The 24,340-nt window shown below is 43.5% G+C and overlaps 1 protein-coding gene across 3 annotated transcripts in view; it reads right to left on the bottom strand.

Moving 5' to 3' along the window:
• YEATS2 (YEATS domain containing 2) overlaps window positions 1-24,340 on the bottom strand; it is a 40,351-nt gene that overhangs the window by 13,343 nt on the left and 2,668 nt on the right. For 2 of the 3 annotated variants that reach the window (XM_028730643.2, XM_077930105.1), the window contains exons 3-26: window positions 22,503-22,616; window positions 21,715-21,812; window positions 21,531-21,623; window positions 21,040-21,279; window positions 20,000-20,115; window positions 19,692-19,853; window positions 18,263-18,374; window positions 17,560-17,604; window positions 16,426-16,612; window positions 15,536-15,769; window positions 14,643-14,801; window positions 13,281-13,375; window positions 11,483-11,590; window positions 10,353-10,526; window positions 9,514-9,760; window positions 8,877-9,038; window positions 8,564-8,673; window positions 7,364-7,525; window positions 6,574-6,747; window positions 5,246-5,444; window positions 3,427-3,558; window positions 2,667-2,765; window positions 908-1,019; window positions 707-780 (exon numbers count right to left, since the gene is read on the bottom strand). In XM_028730643.2, coding sequence (XP_028586476.2) covers window positions 707-780; window positions 908-1,019; window positions 2,667-2,765; window positions 3,427-3,558; window positions 5,246-5,444; window positions 6,574-6,747; window positions 7,364-7,525; window positions 8,564-8,673; window positions 8,877-9,038; window positions 9,514-9,760; window positions 10,353-10,526; window positions 11,483-11,590; window positions 13,281-13,375; window positions 14,643-14,801; window positions 15,536-15,769; window positions 16,426-16,612; window positions 17,560-17,604; window positions 18,263-18,374; window positions 19,692-19,853; window positions 20,000-20,115; window positions 21,040-21,279; window positions 21,531-21,623; window positions 21,715-21,812; window positions 22,503-22,602 — 3,394 coding nt within the window. In that variant the 5' untranslated portion in view covers window positions 22,603-22,616. The remainder of the gene's footprint in view (window positions 1-706; window positions 781-907; window positions 1,020-2,666; window positions 2,766-3,426; window positions 3,559-5,245; window positions 5,445-6,573; window positions 6,748-7,363; window positions 7,526-8,563; window positions 8,674-8,876; window positions 9,039-9,513; window positions 9,761-10,352; window positions 10,527-11,482; window positions 11,591-13,280; window positions 13,376-14,642; window positions 14,802-15,535; window positions 15,770-16,425; window positions 16,613-17,559; window positions 17,605-18,262; window positions 18,375-19,691; window positions 19,854-19,999; window positions 20,116-21,039; window positions 21,280-21,530; window positions 21,624-21,714; window positions 21,813-22,502; window positions 22,617-24,340) is intronic. The other variant, XM_028730644.2, reaches the window with a different exon arrangement.

The raw sequence follows: 24,340 nt of genomic DNA, 5'->3' as shown, positions 1-24,340 counted from the left end.
TTAAGGTGTCGGTGCATTCTTTTAATGCCCTAAATGGCTTGAGACCCCAAGCACCTGAAGGTGGCAGCATGCAAGAGGAGCATCTGAGGAAGATCTCTAGTAATCTGGAGAGACATTACTTACTTAACAGAGGCATGTTATCCTACCACAAAAGAGAAGGCCTTTTTTGTGGTGGCACCCCAACTTTGATTTTAAGCTGAACTTTTATGTTGTGTGAATTCTATTCAAGGTCCAGCACACTACCACTGGTATCTTCCAATAAGGAGTTGTTAAGAAATATTTTAAACAACATGAATAATGGATTGCAGCCTGCAACACTTACAACTTGTGCAGAGAAGGTTAAGTTAAGGTTAAGATAATAATTTATCACTTATACCCCACCTATCTGGCTGAAACTATACAGAGTACTGAGATTATTCAGATTTCTATGTATTTTGCAAAGAACATCTTTTGTGGCTTCTTGAGTTCTTTTGCTCTTTTCCATGATGAAATCTCAAAGTTAAATGGCCACAGAGGTCATAGTTCACTGGCAAAGAAATTGTTCAATTTGGTTGTGTACTTTTAAATCTTTCATCTACTGATTATGACTACTTTTGTTATGTTTATAATTAGGTATTTTTTTCATGTTGTAAGCTGCCTTGAGCATGGTTTGGATATGGAAAGGTGATGTGTGTGTGTATGTTTGTGTTTTTCTGCAGGTTCTTACTTCTCTCAGCAATCAATGGCACTTTCTTTACTATTGCTGTCAAAAGTTGCTGGAGGTTGTCCAAATACTCTGTCCTGTAAAAAAATCAAGAGAGCACGTTTTATATTATCGCTTTTAGGTACCTCCCCCCCAAAATATGGCCCCCAGTGAGCAATATCCCTATTGCAACTCATGAAGTTTTAACTTGGCAAGAGTAATTACCCAATGACATAGTTTCCAAGTTCAGAACTTTCCTCTGCTTTCACTGTCACCTGACCATCTTGGGAGACAAGGGAACTGCAGCTCTGCCCTGCTGAGTCAGGCTCCAGCTTAACTTCAGAAGACAAAAGAATAATTAAAATAAGTACACATTAAAATAAAGTACACATTAAAATAAAAAATTTAAAGAAATTTGTAGAAAAATATATGTTTGCCTAGCCTTGAACCTGCCAATTAGCTAATAAAGGAGTCAAAGCTGTTATTTATAACTCACTAACTGCAATTTTTATATATTTATAGGACAAGAAAAAGACCTTGAGATGGTGCTGGCTGGTTACTCCAGGGAATTCGTTGCTGGAGCAACCAGGTCCCTGCTTGTCCTCTAAAATATGTGTAAAATCCTGCAATTCATCCAAACAGTTTTAAAATATCCATGCTCTCCTGAAAATTCTCTATCCAATTCACAGAAAAAAAGAATAATGAGGAAAAGGAGATGGTAGCAGTGTCGGTGGTGGAATTGAAGTTAACAGCACCGTCTAGAATATTGAAAGAATTTTCTTTTGGAAGATAATGACCTGAAGTTTCATTTTCCACACAAGAATATTTCTGTTCTGTTATTTTGGAAAATATTTCAGCTGAGACCAGCAGCTTCTTATGGGAGGAATATATTAAAAGCTCATTAGCACTATCCCTAAGACTCCCAAGTGAAACCACTGCTGTACTTCTTGAGCTGCTGAAAAGCATTTTTTAATTAACCACATTTTAGGATACTGCTTACAGAGAAAAATGCACCCATATTGTTATGCCTCAGCAGTATGTGTCATTGCATGCATTTTTAGTTCTCATGCATAAAGGAATTTGACCACGGACATATCAGCGCCTTCTGAGTATCTTGTAGCATTGTTCTACTCTACTGCACTTATTTATTAAGCTAACAGAGTGATCCACGCTCTCAGTCCTGCTGTCTTGATGGTGCGGAGGTACCTCTACAATGGTGGGAAACAGCTTTGCTGGTGGGGGAGTGGGGCTTGTCTGCCACAGAATTCTCTGGAGGCATGGACCTACTGTTGATAGTATTAGTGTCAGAGATAGTTGGGGTTAGGGGTCAAACCAGGGCCCTGGAGGGATGGGGCTGGATCCAGAGACCTGACCTGCCACTCCTGGGATCAGGCTTATCAGCTATGCCTGGAGCTAGTGTAGTTAATTCTCTTCCCCACTGGTTTCAACAAGGAGAAACAAAAAAAAATTCCTTCCAGTAGCACCTTAGAGACCAACTAAGTTAGTTCTTGGTATGAGCTTTCGTGTGCATGCACACTTCTTCAGATATCTGAAGAAGTGTGCATGCACACGAAAGCTCATACCAAGAACTAACTTAGTTGGTCTTTAAGGTGCTACTGGAAGGAATTTTTTTTGTTTTGACTATGGCAGACCAACACGGCTACCTATCTGTCAACAAGGAGAGAATGTTAGAAAATGGGAGATCTGCTGGGACAAAAGAAGAAGAAAACCAATGTGCCCACTTCACACCCCCCCCCCCCGTTACCACTCAGTTTTACTAAGCTCAGAGCCACATTTCTGCATGTACATTTGCCATAAAAGTATCAGGCTGGCAAGTCTTTGTATCCAAGTGAGATCCTGGTAAAAATGTACACATGAAAAATCAAACATAAAATGAATTATATTACAACCACCAATAATGATGTCAGTGATTTTCCACAGGTGAGCAGGGGCAAGGTCTGATCACAATAACAAATAATTTTACCTTTTGCAACAGACACTGCAGAAGGGCTTGGAACAACTGCATTTGTTGAGGTTACGGGTGTAACAGCAGATACTTTGCTGGATGAAAGTGATTGTATCACTGAGAGAAAAGAAAAATACTGGTTTCACATTGTTATGTAGATATTTTCATCAAACAAACAAACAAACAAACAAACAAACAAACAAACAGCTAGACAATTGTATTGATCAATTATTTTACTAATCCTTAGTGGAGATGCCAGATCAATTGTTTATAGTATTTTGGCACAGAAACTGAAATTTGTCTATAGTAGCTTAAGTCTAGCGTTAGTGTCAGTAGTGTGTGTTATGTATCACATAATAAATAACCGCACTTGGATGATCATGCCTTGGCTTAATATGTTAAGATATGAACAAGCCTTTTGAGTCTGTGCACAGATCCACTTTGTACAAGTTGGCAAACAAACCAGGAAGTATCCACCTGACCATAGTTTCCCATTTCATCTAAACCAGGAAAATATGGTTATCAGCTTTGGAACAATTCAGGCTATTCTAGTTTGAAGTTGGCTTAATAACCTGGATTGTTGCAAAGCTCATAACTATAGTTTCCTGGTTAAGATGTAATGGGAAACTATAGTAAACCGACTTCATAATTGGTCAGTTAGTTTTTTGCACAATCCATATCTTAGTTTCTTAAGCTAATATATGGTTACCTAAACTGTCCAAATACTCTCATCAAAAGCATCTGTACACACTTGTAGTCTTGCCAAACTGCATTTTACCTTTGTTCACGGGCATCAATATTGTTTGGACTCCTCCAGAGGCAGCACTCACACCAAGTTGCTTGAGTTGGCTGGGAACCGTCAAAATAGCTTGCTGGGGACTATTTTGACTGGAGTGGATCTTTAACAATCCTAGAAGAGAAGTCATGCTTAAAGAGAGCTCTTGCTCCTTTCTGCACAAGAGACTATGAAATCAGCTCTTCTGTCAACAGCAACAGCAAAAAGGGGAGAGATGCTGATAAAAACAGAATCAAGCATCAACTGAAAACCATCACTAAGGAAGTCTGACAATTAAACAGTCAATTTGTAGCTACAATTGAAAAGTCATAATTACAAAAAAATAATAATATAGTTGTTACTGCAAAGATAGTGTTTCTAAAGCAGTGGTGCAGCGATGTACCCCTGATAAATACTGCCTATCCGGAATAAAGTTCTGTTATTTAGAAATGGAGTTGAACAGGTAAATTATGTTGAAGAAAACACACTTCATTCTTGTGATAGAGGAAATTATAAATTAAAGATATCAAAAGAGAGAAGAAGAAGAAGAATAGTAGCAGCTGCAGGGGAGCCAAATCAGATTGGCAATTGAAATAACCATCAGGAGCTCTTGATCACATATTGTCCACATTAAGTCTAGTTGTGTGTTGTGAAGGCCCTCTAAGTCCAACATCCACGTACCTCTCTAGGATTGCAAGGGGACACAGAGAGGGGTTCTCAGCAACAGACCCTCAGCTGTGGAATTCCTTTCCCTTGAAAACATAGGTTTTTGCCTATCTGCGCATCTTCTGGAAGCAGTGCAGGAGTTTAAGAACTCCGCACCCTTTTAGCGGTCACAGATGTGGAGTTTAGCTGAACCTTAACTTTTCCAAATAGTTACTTACATTAAAAAAAATTAAACCACTTGCTGCCACCTCGAAGTATTTGCTATAACTGCTTATATCCCATATCTAAATAAAATTCCCCACAAAGTGGCTTACAAACCCCCTCCCCCATAAATAAAAACAATAAAAACACAGATTAAATAAACCAAGGGTAACAAGCAGAAAAGCACAGCAGCAGCAGATTTTAAAACTGTCTGACAGAAATAAAGTTTTTTTTCCCCACAGAAGAGGGGAAAGTTGGTGGGCTTTCCAGGGAAAAGATTCGGCAATAGTGTTGCCACCACTAAAAAGGCCGCATCCTCGGAACTCGCCAATTGGCACTTTATTAATACTAGGTCAAAGAGCAGATGCTACTCAAAGCTGATGCATACGTGTGAAGGCTGACCTCAAGATACCTTCAAACTCCTAAATGGCCTGGAGGCAGACCGAACACCAGCACTTTTGATTTTCTTTTGAAAGAGGTCAGGCCACAAATACAGTGGCCTAGTTAAAAGGTAATGGGACCCCTGACCATTAGGTCCAGTTGTGACCGACTCTGTAATCATCTCGCTTTGTTGGCCGAAGGAGCCGGCGTACAGCTTCCGGGTCATGTGGCCAGCATGACTAAGCCGAGCCAGAACAGCGCACAGAAATGCCGTTTACCTTCCCGCCGGAGCGGTACCTATTTATCTACTTGCACTTTGACGTGCTTTCAAACTGCTAGGTTGGCAGGAGCAGGGACCGAGCAACGGGAGCTCACCCCGTTGCGGGGATTCGAACCGCCGACCTTCTGATCGGCAAGCCCTAGGCTCTGTGGTTTAACCCACAGCGCCACCCGCATCCCAACAGTGGCCTAGTTAGGTGCTCCCAATTCTGCCATTTCAGCACCCAAAATATCAATGCATTATAGGTCTAGATTGAAAAGGTAGCAGGAGCAAAGGAAAGGGAATTTTCCTTACCTGATACTGCAGTTTTCCCAGCGGTTGGGGCTGGGGCAGCCACCCAAGAAGCAATGCTTACAACCGCAGATGCATTTGTTTTATTAGGCGCAGCCGATGCAGCTTGCCCCTGGTTGGCAGAAACTTGTGGCTGCTGTCCAGACGCCTTCACTACAGGGCCTGCAGCTGGAGATGAGCTAGAACTTACACTGTCCGCTTGCTGTGTTAAAATGATTGAATATTGGGTTGAAGAACAGCAGCCAGCACGAATTACGAATTCATTCATCCCTTACAAACTTAATGTGGAAGTACACATTACCTTCGCAAACTTGTGCTTTTAGACATGCACATAACCAAGATTATGTGGGGGCCTCTGTGAAGTGCCCCAAGATCTTTGGATGAAGGGCAATATACAAATTTAATGAATAGTAATAACAGTCTGTAGGAAAGAATCACAGAGTGAACAGGAGAGCTGCTTAAGCCCTCCTCTGCCTGCTGATCCAGCCTGGGATCTGTACGCTGCCTGGAGCTCCACTGTGGGAGGCAGGAGAGGTGTACATGTAACAAAAAAATTCTGCAAATTTCTTTGCAAATGCCGCAGAACTAGAGGAGTCAGGGGTCAGAGGCAACCACAAATATTGAATTAAAATTCATCTCAGTAGTTTGGGTGAATAAGCCAAGCCAAAATATCAAATTGCACCAAGTAATTCATCTCAATATCAAATATCAAATTGCACCAAGTAATTCATCTCAATATCAAATATCAAATTGCACCAAGTAATTCATCTCAATATCAAATATCAAATTGCACCAAGTAATTTCTGGTGCTGGAGGAGACTCTTGAGAGTCCCATGGACTGCAAGAAGATCCAACCCCTCCATTCTTAAGGAAATCAGCCCTGAGTGCTCACTGGAAGGACAGATCGTGAAGCTGAGGCTCCAGTACTTTGGCCACCTCATGAGAAGAGAAGACTCCCTGGAAAAGGCCCTGATGTTGGGAAAGATGGAGGGTACAAGGAGAAGGGGACGACAGAGGACGAGATGGTTGGACAGTGTTCTCGAGGCTACCAGCATGAGTTTGAGCAGACTGCGGGAGGCAGTGGAAGACAGAAGTGCCTGGCGTGCTCTGGTCCATGGGGTCACGAAGAGGCAGACACGACTAAATGACTAAACAACAATTTCTTTTCTTTTTAAGTAAAGCTAGTAGCAAGCGGGACAGTTTCTGAAAATTTAAAATACCCTTTACTTCAAGGGAATCAAAACTGGTGAAGTAGAAGATTCTAATTTCATAGGCTACTTTTCTGAGCGGTTGCACTTGCACTAGAAACCTGACACACCACTTGACCTCACCTGTGCAACTCCATTTGTTGGCAGAGTCACGGACGACGTTGTCGCTGCAGTGATCACTCCACCAGATACTCTTAGCACAGTGGTGCCAGGTTTCGAGAGCTGCGACGATGCTGGCAAGGTTTTCAGTGTATTATCGGATATTTTCATCAGTGATGCTTGTCCACTGGAAGCTGCCTTTGAAATTAAAATAAAAATTTAAGTGGAAACCGCAACTCCCTGTGAATCAAAGGTTTGCAAAAAATGTGATGAAAAGAAGCAGACATTCCTCCCAATCTGTTTTTAAATGCTTTGGGATGGGCCTGGAAACACGGAATACCAAAAAGAAAGTCCCACTGGGTTTGATGGGATTACTTTTCTTTTTCTGTACAACAGATCAATACAGTTACTGTTTTGGAAAGCAAGTGAAAGTAATTCCTTGTTTCTACTTCCCCACTCCCAATCCCACTATTCTGATGAGGAAGTCGAGAACCTTTTTATAGTGTTGAATTTTTCCTTTGATAACAAAAGTCTGCAATCAAGGCTGAGATCCAGGGAGCTACTTTAGACATCCCCAAGGACTTGGGCATGCCCAGGGGCATTTCCAACTATTTCATTTGGATAACTGACCTCACCAGCCCCATGTCATATCACAAGCACCTTTTGAAAGCCCCCTCCCATTTCAGAAGTTACATGATACGTAGGCATACTGAAAGGGCTACTGTTTCACAGTACACGCAAGCCCAAAGCCCCCTTGGACCAGTTGTGTGTTTCCTCTTTCAATCCCAATCAAAGCCCTAAACATGGCAGTTACCTGTGCAAACAGAGCTGCCGTTTTGTGTCCCGTTATCACTTTCAACGCCTGGTGTCCTTGTGCAGATTGTGTCCCGGCACTTGCGTTCCCTTGCACAACTGTTCCAGATGTTGCTTGTTTCGCAGAACTCTGGTGAGATGGCTGGCCAACTAAAAAGGTGCCCTGGACCATAGAAGAAAACTGCTACAGTGAGTGCCCCAAGGACTCTGCTCCCACCACCACCACCAAAGAGAAACCTCTCTAAAGAAGAAGCCCTACTGCAAATTCTGGCCCTCTCAGGTTTGATTTTTTGACAGGCAAACTGTTTTGCTCTTCCAGTACCACTTATCTGGGGGATGCCACCTCATCTTTAAGAAACTCTACAACCTCCCCCAACCTGATGCTGCTGGCCTCTCAACTCTCCTCATTCCTGGCCATGGCCCACGCTGGCGGAGACTTGTGGAAGAGAGCTGGGAGTCCAACAATATCTGGAAGGCGATAGGCTGGGGAAGGCGAATTATGAATAAATTTTATTTTTATTTATACATTATCCTGTCAAACGGTTTCAGATGTGCATAAAACACTTCTTCCTCACTGTTTGTTTCATTGAATTCAGCCTGGCCACTGGTGTACTACATAATGCAATTGCCTCCTGCACAACTATCATTATTACATATTTGCTATGGAGACAAGAAAAAATGTCAGCGCAGATTCACAGAGACTGTGCTTTCTCAATATAAGAGCTCCTAGTAAGCCGATTCCTGCTTCGTAAGCCTTTAGGCTCCAATATAAGGCATACTCTAACCCAGGAGTATATCACCAACGTAGTGCCCTCCACATATTGTTGGGATTCCCAACAACCATCAGCCAGAACTTGCATGGCCAGTGGTTAGGAAGGGTGGAAACTGGAGTCCAGCAAACACATGGGCTTTCCCTGCTCTAACCAACTGTATTAGTGACCTAACCCAGAACCACTCATGTTTTATCTAGCATCCAGCAACAGAGATCAACAGAAGGGAGTGGCAAAACTCATGGAGAAACCCCCACCCCCAGCTCCAAAACAAAGACCACAGTGACTGCAAGAAATGGAATGCGGTTGAAGAAGACTGGTCATGCCTACTTCCTGCAACTCTGAGTGCATATCCTTTTTTTTTGGAAGACAGCCAGAACCATGGGCCCATGTGATAGGCCTTCATCCCAGAAAACGGTATTATGACTGACCTGTGGTGTTTGCTTGAGGATGTAGGATGTGTAGGTAAGATGCTGTGATAAGCCAGTACTTGTGCTTTGGGCTGCCCCACCTCCGCTTGCTGAAGAGCCTGACTGCAGATCTGGAACAAACAAAACAATCACATATGCAGGGCAGCCTAGTCCCATGATGCATTTTAACAAGCTTCAAGGAGGCACCGTTTAACAGTTGTCGCCTTTAGGGGGACGCCACGTGGCCAGACTAGGGTAGCAGCGTCTACTCCACTCATGTGTGTTACGGAATCACTACACCAAGCACATTAGATTCAACCCGTTTAACACTAACTGGCATTATTTGTGGCTCGCAGAATGGCTCCTTGAGGTATAAGCAGCAGCTTTCCTTTCCCAGAAGGGTTCTTGCTGTTTGTGGTAAGGTACAGCTTAGTCCCGGGGGGCAGATTTGCCAAGTTGGCCAGATTCGTGGCTGGAAGTTGCAATGTTGCCATCACTGAAAGGAAAAGCAGAAACAAAAATGAAGATCGCCCAGCTTTACAGAGACCGTCTTATGCCAAACACTATTTCAAATAGGAACAGACAAAACCAGCAATAATCTTTTTCTGTATCATTTTTATTTATTTCCAGAGTACTTTTTTTGGAGATGGTGAGCCAATGACTTCCACTGTGACTGCAACCATAGTTTTTTCCTTCATACTGGGATTCAAGTTCAAGTCACTTCACATAGCAAGGAAGAGGCAAACCCTTTATTTACAGAGAGCTTTCAACCTCCCTTCAGTGCCTAGACATGGGTTACAACGGCACAAACTAGCACTAAAAATGCTTTTTCTACAGTCCTGCTTGGTAAATTTATGCATGCCGCACCTCAGCTGGATTTAGAAGGTTACCACAATTTTCCAGAACTGCATATTAATTAACTGGTTCCATGTAATTGTTTCTGAAGGTGTCTGCAAATAAGATAGCTTTACCTGGTCCTTGAGTTCCACTTTTGGGAGCTCCTGAGGGCACCTGAGCTTTTGTTAAAGTCTGCACAGGCTGAGCCACGATGGTCCCTCCGCCGCCGCTCACAATTGCTTTTGCAACTCCTTGTGTTACAACTTGCTTTCCACCAATGGCCTTTGTGACTGAAGGGCTGGATTTTGCTACTAGTATCTGCCCGCCACCGATAGCCACAGCTTGCTTGGGTAAAGCAGACCCGACTGGAACACCAATGACCTACAGTAAAACAGATTGTGGCCATCTATTAATTAAACTGGCCCATTAGAGAGCAGGAAAACATGAAAAACAATACGGACTCAAAACATAGCAATCATCAATTAACTCAGTTTATACCACTTAAAAGCCCATCACAAACCAAAACGTATCTATGGATAACAAATAGAATATTACTGCAATGGGATTTTTAAAATGCAAAAAAGTCAGCTGCACAAACTGGGCCTGAAGTGGCAGCTGTGTGAGAACAAATGCAGGACATGCTACCCAGATACAAAATGCAGGTTTACAAAGAAAACTATATGGTTTCTGAACTGGCGTTTTTCCACACTCCCAAAGCACTGACTGTGTCTTTAGTAGACACAAATGCATTTATTTAATTTAGTCACTTCTATACTTTCATTCATCCACCAAAAAAGTTTTAAACATACATATAAATGAAATAAATTAAAACATTTCAGCAGCGGAGCACAGCAGGCAACTAAATCCAGGTTCGAATCTACATCTGCACACCACAGCTTGAAAATAGGTTGGGATGACCTACAGCCAGGTGAAAACAGCCGAAGGAAATAAAAAGAAATGGAAACTATTTTACCTTAGATGATGTGGATCCCTCTCCAGTGCTCACAATCTGCTTCTGGGGTGACAAAGAAATCATGTGACTTCCTTTCACCGTAACGTATTGCTGCACTGAGGTCTGAGAGGTTGTCCCAGTCACTGGTGCTGGAGACTGCTGGGGCGGTTCTCCAGGCTCTTGCTTGATTATTACCTTCAAATAAATCAAGTGGAAGGGAAGAATTTAATCTCTGCTAAAAAAAACTCATAAAAGCTCTCACACCATGGCTGTCTATTTTTTTCACAAGAAACAAATAGGTTGCTTGATTGAGCACTAAGTAATTCATATATGACTGTCCCTCAAAAGTTCATAGTTGCATGTGTATCCTAAAACCAGGGGAAACGGTAAGAACAGCTTCTGAGAGAAGTTACCAGAAGAGGAGTACATTTGCAAAAATATCTGAAACATGTCTGTTTTGCCCTGAAGCGGTACAGCAGTACCTCAGAAGTCAAACGGAATCCGTTCCAGAAGTCCGTTCGATTTCCAAAATGTTCGGAAACCATGGTGCAGCTTCTGATTGGCTGCAGGAAGCTCCTGCAGCCAATCAGAAGCCATGGAAGCCCCGTCAGATATTCTGGTTCATAAGAATGTTCGCAAACCGGAACACTGACTTCCAGGTTTGTGGCGTTCAGGAGCCAAAACGTTCGACTCGCAAGGCATTTGGGATCCAAGGTACGACTGTATAGTATCAGAGCTCAATCTCAGCTCTGGGCAGACCAGTTGCAAAATATTTACTGATATATAAAGACCAAGCACCACACATATTACTTGTATATTAACATTATCTTCCCCCAAAGAAAGTCAGCTGCTTGTGTAATGATAAAAAGAAGGAAAAGGTGGTAAGGTAAATTTTTCAGGTCATTATGTTCCCTAGACACTATGGAAAGAGCGAAACAAAATTCAGAATGGGTTCTTTCAATACTTTGGTAAGTATGCATTGGCTAGTAGCTAATGCAAATAAAGTTTCTATCTATCTACTTGATCAAGCAATAACAAAAATCTCAAATGTTAGAAGCACACATTTAGAATGCTTTATGACAAATTGCACTGTTAAATGCTGCTTACACTGCTGCTACACATTGCAAAGAGAATAATAAGACTTCCCATACCTTTGTAAATGTTCCAAATCCTCCGGTCACAGATTTAGGACTTTGTACCTTGGAGTGACTCCCAATTGGACACAGAGGCGGCATGGTTGCAAAGAGAGAGTCTTCTTGCTAGAATTATACAAAGCAGATAATTAAGTTAACTATGCAATTCTTATTTTTTAAGCACTATGATACAAGAAATGAGCTTATTCAAGACAAGGAACATAAGCCAACCCGGGCCTGCAAAAAGTTCTGGGTTTCATGGGGAGTTAACGACACAAAGTTTTATTACCTTAAAGCTGTTGGTTCAGTTGTGATTCTAAAATGAAAGAGAATCTAAACTTCTAACAATCATACCTTTGTTTATTGTATCATACGTTATGCTGTCCTCCTTTAAATACTGAACTTTTGGTAATAAATGTACTCAACTGAACAGTTAAAATGACAGGTGCAAAAATAATGTTTAGTGCATTTAGCTGGTTAGCAGCCCTAGTTAGGTACAGAAATAGAGATCCTCGCTTTTAGGAGGGCTTCAATTCATTAAAATATTCCCAAATACAATGAGCTTGTTACTGAACGCATGTTGTTCAATACAAATCACCATCATTAACCTGGGCCAAGTTTGGTTAAAACGGCACAGAACTTGCTACGTGGAGATACTTTCATAAGTGACAAAGGAATGGCTTTCTCTACTACTTTTGCATTAACACCCAAGTTGCATAGGAAACAATTCTAGACAAAACTTATCTCATTTTAAATGCTAGAAGCAGTCTATTGAAACACACAACAAGCTTTTGTAAGCAGTAATAAAAGCAAGTTCCAAATTCTGCTACAAATCCATCACCTTCTGAAGTACCATTTATCAGCAACAATCTAGCTCTGTACCTTTGAGACTTCTTCCCCAGCCCAGAAGTATACTAACATTATTCGTCTGTGTCAGCTTAAAAAGCCAAATGAATTGCTCCCAGTGCTTCTCTACTGGCGAGGTTCCCAATCACCACTGGCTCTTTGGAATCTCTTTCCCTCACCCCAAATGTTTACATAAATATTATTTTGGCAATGGTAGCTATAAAGTTGTCAAGTGCTACCTCTGTTTTCCCTAAATACAAAATTTGTGCCTACACAGAAGACGACACCACGCTTAACAAGAAATGCACTCAACAGCCTCAGCTTACTTGTTGATTTTTGGAAATGTGAAACATGTTGCAACTACGGAGATCATGTGTCTTCCACCAATGTAATTTATAAATAGGCCATGCCCAGACTACCCCAGTGAACCATTTTTTTCGCTGGCTGGTGAAGGCAAATTCACTGCCTTACCCTGGAGGGAAAAATTGCCCAAGTCCCTAATCCTATGCATGCTTACCTAGGATGTCAGCTCTATTGAATTCAGTAGGACTTACTTAGAAATAGAGAGACACACGACAGCGTTGCAAATAGGCATTTTGGCTTCTCCAAACACCACTGAAAAACAGAGCCGTGAAATACGGAGAAAATTGTGGTTTTGGTGGGAGAACACTAAGGACAGAGCACTTGAGAGACATTCGAAAGCAGACCCAACACGAGATGTTTGGGATGCAGAAATAAAAAACTTAACCATGTTTTTAAGATGTTTTATCGCTTACTGCTTGCCACCCTGGGAGGAGCAGTAGGATATAAATTTAATGAATAAATAAAATGAACCAGAACTGTACAAACAGTTTCCAGAAAAAGGGACTACACTGCCATGGAATATCAAAGAATAAAAGACAAAATACTCCACCTGAACAAGTTTCTAAAAACAAAACAGAAACAGAAAAGCCAAACAAACGAATGTTACCTTGACAGCGGAGGTTACCAAACTGCTCCCAGGGATCTTTGATACCGGAGATGCTGTCCCTTGAGAAACACTTGAAGCCTTACTTCCAGGGCTACCTATATATTGAGAAATACAACAGAACACATTTGGCCATCCTGGTGTAGCTTCAGTGTGTCACATTACAGCTCTCTGAACAGAATCACCTTTTCCTTGCTGGACAACTGGCGGAATGGAAGAACCGCTGCCTGCTTGCAAGGAAGGCAACATGGCAGGCGGTTCAGAGGCAGAGGGGGACACTGTCGCATTCCCATTTTGCTAGAAAGCAATACACCTCTTCTGTGCCCATATGCTGAATGCAGCCCCAGAGAATCAACAGCTCTGCCAGGACGACGCACAAATCACGTGAGAGATGGTTGCCACCATTTCCTACACACTTTCCCCGTCTCTCAGCAGTGTCTCTGAGCTGAAAAGTTCTGGGTGCTAAAGTTCTCCTCCCCACCTTCTACATGCTACACCAGGCTTCCTCAACCTCAGCCCTCCAGATGTGTTGAGACTACAATTCCCATCATCCCTGACCACTGGTCCTGCTAGCTAGTTTATCATGGGAGTTGTAGGCCAAAAACATCTGGAGGGCCGAGGCTGAGGAAGCCTGTGTTACACTGTAGAACAGAGAACACAGGTAGGAAAAGTGAAGAGCAGTAGCTCAATGGCAGAGCATCTGCCTTGCATGGAGAAGATGCCAGGTTCAAGTCCCAGCATGTCTAGGTAGAGCTGTGAGCGACTCCCTGCTGAAGCCCTGGAGAGCTGCTGCCAGTCAGTTTAGACAACTAGTTGGACCACTGGTCTGACTCAGTGTAAGATACCTTCCTATGTTCTTAGCATGCACAGAACACAATCACTTTTACAGGGAACTGCCTGCAGTGAAGTATGTTTGCAGCTGACTAATATATGATGGTCTGTCTAAACCTGCAACAAGCTGTTGTAAATTTGCTTTACAACAACCGCTTGTCCCTGGCAAACTGATCAAAGAGGATGGAAGCGAATGAGGGTAACAAAGCACGCTATAAGGCAGCCTTCATCAACCCAGCGTCTGCAAGATGTTTTGGAGGGATGTTTTGTTGTAGACCAAAATATCCAGAGGGCTGAAGGCTGTTGTAAGGTTTGTGGAGCGAGGAGTCTTAGGAAAATACCTTTTACAAACAAAAGTTAGTGAGGGAGATGGCTGTTGCACCAGTATCCAGCAATGACAATTAAGACATGAGCGAAGCACACAAGGGGTTAGGGGTTATTCTGAGCATTCTGCCTCTGAGGCAAATCAAGGCACACACTGCAAAGGCTCTGGAAAGGAGAGCACATTCTTCCCCACCCGCATCTAGTCCACACCTGTGCTGGTGGCTGCTGCCCCAACCGGTTGACCAGGCTTGTCCACAATAACGTAAGGGTTATTGACTACAGGGGTGGTAGCCCCTTGCTTCATATGCACTGGAGTGGAAGTTGGAGTTCGAGGTAGTGGAGAAGGACTTGGGGTCGATATTGGAGATCCTAAGGAAACAGAAAGGAATTCTCCATTGTACATGTCAGACAGATATCCAAAGTGAAGGTTGCGTAGTGACGACAACAATAGAAGCAATTTGCAGAATCAATTCTACTGCAAGCATAGAAGCAGCTCCATGAAAATCAGGCACCCACTGTGTTTCCTTTAGAAAAAGCCTTCCTTAGTGCACTGGAAGATGCTACTTCTTTCCATCACAACTTCTACAGTCCTTCTATAGAGGACTATGGAAGGAATTATCAAGGTAGTGCTAAGGAGATTGCTCCATCAGATGGAAAAATCTCCCCTCTATTTCCCTTTCCCCCAACAACCTCCAAGCCAATTTGCGGGACACTATAGCAGGGCTCATTAACAGAATCTGGCCCTATGTGCCTATAAGGCTGTGGGCTTCTTCTTGGACAAACATTGTTCATCCCCAGTAGCATTCAACATTTTGCAATGCTTCTTAGCATTTTGCCCCTTATGACCTACGAACTATGGAGTTTACAACCTGGAAGACAGGGGCTCAGTAGACTAGGAGCAAAACTACTCCTAAGTGTGGAGGCTGCATATGTAACATAGCGTCTCCTTGAGTGTCACCATCTCATGCTTCAGGCTTGAATTGTGTGGCACTCCCCCACCCCTCCTCACAACATACAAGATTGTAACTGTACTCAGTGCAAGAGCAGCAAGTTTATTCTTATCTCGCTGTACAACACAATTCGATGCACAAACCAAGCCATACCTGACACAATCTTGCAACTCATGGTGATGGGCTGAAAAGACTTGCCCGGAGACTCAGCAGGGCTTGGGATTCGACCCTGAGGCACTATTTTGCAACTAGCAGCAATTGGCTGAAAAGCTGAGTTGCCGTGAGAACCAAAAGTAACTTTCTGTGAAGCCAGCTTTGTGGGAGTCCGTTCTAAAGACGATGGCAAGGAATAGAAGGTCGTATGTCTTTCGGCTTCAGATCTGAACCCTGATGAATAAAAGTTGTTTTTTTTAAAGTGTTATGAAGTGTTTCTAGGCAGACAAATCAAAATGTTAAAAACAACTTATTTCTCTCCCTCAGAATGAGCTCTCAATATCTGAAAGGCCGCCATCTCAAAAGCAGTGTAGTGTTTTCCTAATGAGACTATTTATTCCATAAAAGGTTTCTCTTTGCACACCCATGGAAACTGCACACCAACTAGGATGTGTTTCCAATAAGTTCCAGTATCAGAATTTATTCATCATAATGTACTCTACAACATAACACTGTTTAGAACAAAGGAAACGACCTTATACCTAGCTGGACTATTGGTCCATAGAGTCTACACTAATTGGCAATAGCTCTCCAGGGTCTTCCCAGCCCTACCTTGAGATGGTCAAGGACTAAACCTGGGACCTTTGGCATGCAAGAGCTATGGCCCTTCCCAATATATGTTAGGGTGGATACATACTATGGATGGACAGATCAGCCAATTTCCAGTCTGGGTCAAATTCTCCTCCAACTCTAAGACACACATATTATGTTGACCTCCCCCCCCCCCCCCATTAATATTTTTACTGAATTTTATTTTTAGTTAATAAACACAAACACAACTGTTAACAACAGAAGGGCCAACTGAAGTAACGTCGGTGTTTTTATTTTACCTTTCTCAACAGAAGTATGCGTAATGGATTCATGCATCTGCTTTATTGGTGAGGATGCTTTTACAGGTGCTGGCATATTTAATGGCAAATGCAACGAGGTGGGGGCATCAGAAAGATCAGAATCTGAAGACTGGGAGAAGACATACTCTTCTCTAAAAGAATGCCGGTGCAATTCAACGTCCACCACCTTTCAAGAGAAAAACAACTATGGTAAGGCAACTGGTGACAATACATTTTTTTAAGTGTGCAGAGAGGGACTTCACTGCATACTTAAGATACAAAGGACACCAGTTTCTAAACCTTTTGCACCCATCAACAGAAGCTCCTGGTTTGGGGGAATTGTGTTGGTTTGCTTAAAGTCCACCTGAACTCAAGTTCAAGTAACCTAATAGTTAAGCAACCAACCACAGAAGCAGGTACTGCTCAGAGAACATCAGCTAGTCATATGACATCAGGTGGATCTGATCCCCATCTGAACCAGCAGGGCTTACATTCAGCATTGTTTAAAATCTGCCATCAAATGCAAGCCATGCTGCCAATCTGCTAGGGAAGCTGTTCCCAGGTCTGCTTTCAGCAAACATCAAATCCAGTTGGGATCTCCTGAGTGAACTTGACCCCAGCTGTGCAACTTGTATTCAGCACTGAATTTAAATGCTTTACTTGCAAAAGGAACAATCATGAGTCCACTCCAAGGCTTCCAATTGCAATGCTCCCTTTGCAGATGCAATTTTACATGGCACACACCTGACATATGACTTCAGATGAGTGACTGGTGGGTGCAACTGGAATAAAATCGCCTCGACCAGATAGGGTCGCCTGTCAGGCCTAATTTGGCCTGCAGGCCAGAGGCTTCCCATGCCTGCCTTAAGAAGTCACAGAAAATCCTGCCTAAGACCAAGAGCAGAAAGCATGTGCATCTCATGTCAATACTAGGCAGACACTGATGGCCAACCCAGTTACCTGTCAAGAGCAGCACACAATTTACAGAGTGTACTTTCAACATGTAAACTGCTTGATAACTATTTTTACTGCTCATACTTTGGGGGACAGGGCGGAGATGGCCAAAGAAAGTGATCACTGTTTCCATTCTACAGTTTACAAGAAAAGCCTGAGAAAACTTTTTAAAAATCATACCGTTTCAGCACCTAGCGTCTGTAGACCTGTGTATGTCCTATCCAACTGTACGAAACAATTAGGAAAGGAAAAGTTTAGGTGTCTTTGTCACAAATATTAGCAAGTATACACACACATACACAAAACTTAAAGCAATAAACAGAACTGGCCCTGCCAATAGGCAGAGTGAGGTTTTGCCCCATGCAGTTGGTTTGGGGTACCACAAAATGCCAGAAAGTTGTTGACTTTTTAATTTCTTAATTTTGTATTTTAACTGCAGAGGGTAGGGGTGGGGAAGAGATGCATGTGGGGTTTTCTGTCTCAGATGCCAGAATGACTGGCATTGGATACTATGCACTTTGACTTGTGTGAGCATTGAGGGCTATTTGCTGTTCTGTTTTAGGTTCAGAGATTTCGTTACAATCAAGTAGTATATAAACTTTGTTAAATAAAATAAAACCAGTAAATAAAACACAGTGCCCTGAAATCACCCCAAAGCAAACTATAATAAGAAAAAAGTTAGGACTCTTCTAAAAGCCAAGCAAGAGGGAGCCATACTTATTTCCCTGAGAAGGGCATTGCATCACAGAAGACACAACTATTCTGAACCATAAAAAGACTAGCATGGAAAACAGAGTTTACTGTGTTATTTCTTGTGAGAGCAAAACAATAAAAATACAAAGAGAGTATTTTCATCTATGCATTATCATTGCAGCGAAGTTACCTTCAGATGGTGTATGATATCAATTCTTTTGTTCCGGCTGTCTTTGAAATGAATCTGAACCCTGACAGGAAACTCTCCCCAGCCCCGTCTAGTCAGGTGGAAAGGAGGCTCTCTAGAAATAAGCATCATTTTTCAAAACAAAAGTCTTCCACTACATACAAGATACTTCTGAGCTTGGGATTTGGAGGTGCAGAACAAGCAACAAGGCCCACATAAGGTGGAAGACCAGCAAAGAGTTACCATGGTGATATTCAAGTATTCGAGACAGTGCCAAAGAATTTTAAGGATCTTAAGTACCAAACATACTACTCAAATTTTTCAAGCCTCCCTAATATTTGCAGTCTTGGCTATTTGACTTTAGAAAGGTTTTATAATCTGTGGTCCTCCCTATGTTGTATGACAGTTCCCCTCAGAGGTGTCTGGCACCTTCATTACACAGCTTTGGGCAAATGCTAAAGACTCTTTACCCTGGATTTTGACACTTGAGATGTATATTTTTAGGACCGATCTAATTTTTGTAATGTTGAGTGGTTTTAAATTGTTTGCAGTGCTGTTTAATATTGTTTTAATATTAACGTTGTGTTCCTCATTTAGTAACCTGCTCCTGTTGCTCTGCCCCAGCTTTTGTCACCCTGGCAGTTTGAAAGCACACAAGTGCAAGTAGATAAATAGATACTGCTGTGGCAGGAAGGCAAACAACATTTCCATGCACTCTGGCACTCGTCACGATGTCCTGTTGCACCAGAAGCGGTTTAGTCATGCTGGCCACATGACCCGGAAAGCTGTCTGTGGACAAACGCTGGCACCCTCAGCCTGAAGTGAGTTGAATGCCGCACCCCACAGTTGCCTCTGACTGGACTTAACTGTCCAGGGGTCCTTTACCTTTTTACCTATTAACCTGCCCTGGAACCTTAGGGTGAAGGGAGAGTAATAAATTGTAATAATCATCATCGTTGTCCATTGGCCATGTTGGCTGGGGCTAGTGGGAGCTGGCTGGAGGCCAACAACATCTGAAGTACCCCAGGTTCCCCAGCTGTGATATAGCTAAATACACATCTCAGCACCATGCTTAGAAAAACAGACAGAAAGCTGAAATTTGGTGAAGGCACACAGATGGGGTGAGGAGCTGAGCTGCTTCACACAATCTCTGCCATCTGTTTTCTGCTCAGCATGCCTTTTGTTTCTGCTGGGCTCCAGATACAGGCTTACTCATGCACAAGATCTTGACTGAAAAACAGCAGGTAGGGGAAGGGTTATGCTCTCTTCTGCGTTTACCTTCTTGGGCATATGATGCCACATATCAGCCAGAGAGGATTTTAACCCCCTCCCCAGAGTACTGGAACCCCACCCCTAAGTAAAAATCACTGAGGTTCTGAAAATCTGTCAGTCAGTTGGGGCAAGTTGGAAGTTTCACCGAAAGTGCTGTTACCTGACTTCGACAAGATCGTTAGGTTTGTAGCTGGGATGAAGGAAGAACCAGACTTTCTTAACAAAGTGATCAATGCTGGGTTCTCTTCGGGAACCTCGTACATATACCATCCATTTATGAGTGGACTGGTCATTCTCTTCTCTCTTGTCAGGAGGAATGTACCTGGGGGGAAATAATCACTTAAATCAATTCCACTACAAACATTTTGAAATATTAAACCGCACATTGTTTAGCCATTTCTCTATGTGCGATCCACATTCCAGGCAAACAGTCAAAGAACACACAAGAACAAGACTTCAGGTACTAACTTGGAGACATTGCCAACTACTATGGTTTTCTTCACAAACAGCCGCGAATGTTCATCATTTGAGTGACCAGCATTTCTCAGGCCCCCTTTGTGACCTCTAGCAACACCAGAAGTGCCCTGGGGACAAAATAGAAATCTGTTTAGAAATTTGCTTACGCACACATTTAGTCTAATTTTATCCCCCTGCAAGGAAAATGCAGCTACTGTTTAAGTTGCAAAAAGGACATACACCTGTCTGCAGTAAAAGGTCAATAGAGAACAACCCTGAAAATGATAAAACGACCAGCATATTTTAAAATACCCGTTTTAAAGGCATTTAGCACATTTGCAAATCTAAGCAAGAGTAGGGAGACACGGAGCTGCTGCAGAACAAAAAAAAAAAGGTCAATTTAGGTACATTCCATGAAAAAAAAATTCTGCCTCATCACGTAAAGGGCTAGGTCTGCCAATACTGGGGATTAAATTTCTTTTCACTCCTCTGAGGGACAGGGACCGTAATTCTCTCACATTAATAAAACTAAGATGAAAAAACCAATTTCTCTGCCCTCTCCAAACGTGTTGTAGAAACCGAACTAACTTTGAGCCATGTAATGTTATTAATGTCTTACTCTGAGACAATCTGCCAAGACATGGACTAGAAAGCACCTAACCGATGTAATCACTTCTAAATTATCTACAAACTTAATGTTTGACTGTATTATTTGAATTGTATATGCATGGAACATTTCTTGGAGAGGTGTATATAGGGATTATTTGTTCTATATATTTTTAGAAGCTGAAAAATAAAGTTAAGAAATTATCGCTGCACATAGTGCTACATCAGCAGAAAACAGGCAGCAAAAAGCAATATAATGAGACCTATAATTGACCCCTTTCTACAACAGTGCTAATGAGGGGTGTTGAAGATGAAAACATCTCTGTGGGTTTCAGAAGGCACAGCAGAAGTCAGGAATATATTTGCCATGTCTGCCTTTGAATACAAAAGAACACTATTTCCTCCCCTTCCTCCTGCCTTGTTTTAACACCTCGGGTTCATTTTACCTGCCCAGAATTCTTGCTCAGCCTCTGGTCAAGCTTGTTTGATAATCGCTCTTCTACATCCAGGCTGCCATTGTCCTTTCCCATCAAATACTCCATGTGCTGGGATGATTCGCTCTCTGAATGGTTAACTGACAGAGTTTCTGACCCCTGATTAGCAGGAGATGATGATCTGGAGGGAGATTCCAAAAATCTCTTGATAGATGGATGGTTAAAAACCATAGGATCACAGGTCTTGGTTCCCTGAAACAACAAAGGAGGCAGCACGTCTCAATTTTGCTCAGAATTAAAGTTATAACAGAAAGTAACATGTCCACCTGATCAAAGCATACATTGTGTTGATAAACACTTGCAGAGTGTAGCGGAAGCACCCATCTGACCATGGCTTCCTTGGAGGCTGCAGACCACCAAACATCTGGCGGTTTTCCGTTTTTGTAAATGCAATTTTTTTTTTCCTTTCAAAAAGTCACATGTTTCATTACTATCAGTTTTACCTCTCCGACTTTAAGAAGACCAGCAGAAGCATAGTAGTTTGCAACAATGCAGGCTCGCAGTTTATCCATCATTCTTCTTGCTTCAATCAAGCGCTATGAAAAGGGGAGAGACGATGAAAGTCCCGTTATGAAGTAGAGTGACTGTAACCCTTCCCACAGAATATTGAGCTTGAAATCTGTATACCTGATCTATGACTTCAATCTCATGTTCTTTATTCTTCATTTCTACAGAAAACTGCTCTTTAATAATTGCCTCAATCTTCTGTACTGCAGCATCTCGTGCTGTTCAGGAAGAGTCCACAAAGAAGAAGAATATTATTATGGGCAAGAAAGTTAAGGCCATTTGCAACAACACAGTCCTCTATGCCTGGAAGACGATGTGGATTTCTGGCTTACTTTTTGCTTGCATTTTAGTATCAAAATGACCAGGCCAAGTATGAAGAAATGAAAAAAGTACGCCATTCTTATTTGTTTGTATGTATGTGTGTGTGCACCCATGTACAAGAACAATATGCAATATTTTAAAGAACCACAATACAATAACTGATATATGAACATATGAATGACAGCTCCAAAATCTGAAGACTGGTGAAAGAAAGCTCTTACAGTCAATCACTCAATCCATTTCAGGAGATCTTCATCAAAAGCCTAGTTGGACACATAAATTCACTGCCACAGAACATGTGAAAAGAGTGTTGTAATACCAAGTATTACAGTTCAGATACAGTCTGGCTATAGCAATTTAAGTTTTTAATAAAATTAAATGGGAAACGGTGGCACTTGATCCATCAGTCAAGCTCTTGAATTTCACACAAAGAAATACTGAAACCAATTCTATTAGAGTGAAAGAAAAACAGCAGCGTTCTGCATATTTTAGAAATCTAACACAAACCAATACCTATAGACAGACTATATCCTTATCCTCTTATCTCTGTCCCACTTCAATTTCTGAATTTATTTTTTATTTTTTACCTGACTGCTCAACTGCTTTATGACGTTTATTTGTAGGTACATGCGAGATCTCCTCGTAGTCTGGGTCCATCTCTTCTATAGTTCTTTTGATTCCTGACATGTTTGGCGACTTCACTAGAGGGAAAGGGGGGGGGGGAGAGACAAACAGTGAATGCAAACATCTGAGAACATATTTCCATTTATGTCACATTGCAGAAGAAGTAAACCTTCCAACTGGGAGGAAGAATACAGATCTACAGTGGTGCCTCGCAAGACGAAATTAATTCGTTCCGCAAGTCTCTTCGTCTTGCGGTTTTTTCGTCTTGCGATGCACGGTTTCCCATAGGAATGCATTGAAAATCAATTAATGCGTTCCTAGGGAAACCGCCTTCAGACCAGGTCCGGGGACAGTCTGTCCCCCGACCTCTTCTGAAGGCTGGGGGGGGACGGGACAAGGGCTTTTCTTCCCACTGCCAGCCTTCAGAAGGCTGTTCTGAAGGCTGGCGGTGGGAAGAAAAGCCCTTCTTCCCACCTCCCGCCCCGCAAGCTCCGGGGACAGGAGGGCTTTGCTGCCGACCGCCAGCATTTTAAAAGCCCCTGCTGTCCCGGGGCGATTTTAAAATGCTGGCAGGCGGGAGCGAAGTCTCCGCTGCCCCGAGGAGATTTTAAAATGCTGGGGGTCGGCAGCGAACGCTTCGCTCCCGCCCGCCAGCATTTTAAGATCGCCCGGGGCAGCGGAGAAGTCTCCGCTGTCCCGGGAAGGCAGGCGGGGGGAGCAAAGACTTTTGCCCCCGCCTGCCTTCAGAAGAGGTCCAGGACCTCGTTCCGATGCCCGGCGGCGGGGTGAGAGCTTCCCGCCCCCCCGCCCCGCTTCGGAGCAGCGTTCCGAAGCGGGGCGGCTGGGGCAGGTGTTCCGGCCCCCCCGCCCCGCTTCGGAGCAGCGTTCCGAAGCGGGGCGGCTGGGGCAGGTGTTCCGGCCCCCCCGCCCCGCTTCGGAGCAGCGTTCCGAAGCGGGGCGGCTGGGGCAGGTGTTCCGGCCCCCCCGCCCCGCTTCGGAGCAGCGTTCCGAAGCGGGGAGGCTGGGGCAGGTGTTCCCGCCCCCCCGCCCCGCTTCGGGGCAGCGTTCCGAAGCGGGGCGGCTGGGGCAGGTGTTCCCGCCCCCCCGCCCCGCTTCGGAGCAGCGTTCCGAAGCGGGGCGGCTGGGGCAGGTGTTCCCGCCCCCCCGCCCGGCTTCGGAGCACCGGGAGAAGCGATCTCCCCGCAGCCCCTTGCTTCAAAAGAGGTCCGGGGGCAGCGGGAAGTGCTTCCCGCTGTCCCCGGACCTCTTTTGAAGCAAGGGGCGGTGGGGAGAAGCGATCTCCCCGCAGCCCCTTGCTTCAAAAGAGGTCCGGGGGCAGCGGGAAGCGCTTCCCGCTGTCCCCGGACCTGGGGCTGCGGGGAGAAGATCGCTTCTCCCCGCCGCCCCTTGCTTCAAAAGAGAAGACCCGCTGTCCCCTGGGCAAGCTTCGTTTTGCGAAGCAAGCCCATAGGGAAATTCGTCTTGCGAGGCAACTCGAAAACGAAAAAACCTTTCATTTTGCGAGTTTTTCGTCTCGCGAGGCGTTCGTCTTGCGGGGTACCACTGTATTTATATGCTACTTGCGTGTAGGGCACTCATAGTTTCAATCCAGAACAAGACCACACTTTTCATCTCACAGTGTCTTGCTATGGTGGAGTCTCCTTCTTTGGAGGTCTTTAAGCAGAGGCTTGACAACCATACGTCAGGAGTGCTCTGATGGTGTTTCCTGCTTGGCAGGGGGTTGGACTCGATGGCCCTTGTGGTCTATTCCAACTCTATGATTCTATGCTATATCTACTCT

The sequence above is a fragment of the Podarcis muralis genome, chromosome 6 (assembly GCF_964188315.1).
Source record: "Podarcis muralis chromosome 6, rPodMur119.hap1.1, whole genome shotgun sequence".
Lineage (NCBI taxonomy): Eukaryota > Metazoa > Chordata > Lepidosauria > Squamata > Lacertidae > Podarcis > Podarcis muralis.
The sequence above is the reverse complement of the archived record's forward strand: the minus strand, read 5'-3'. Positions and strand labels throughout refer to the sequence as shown.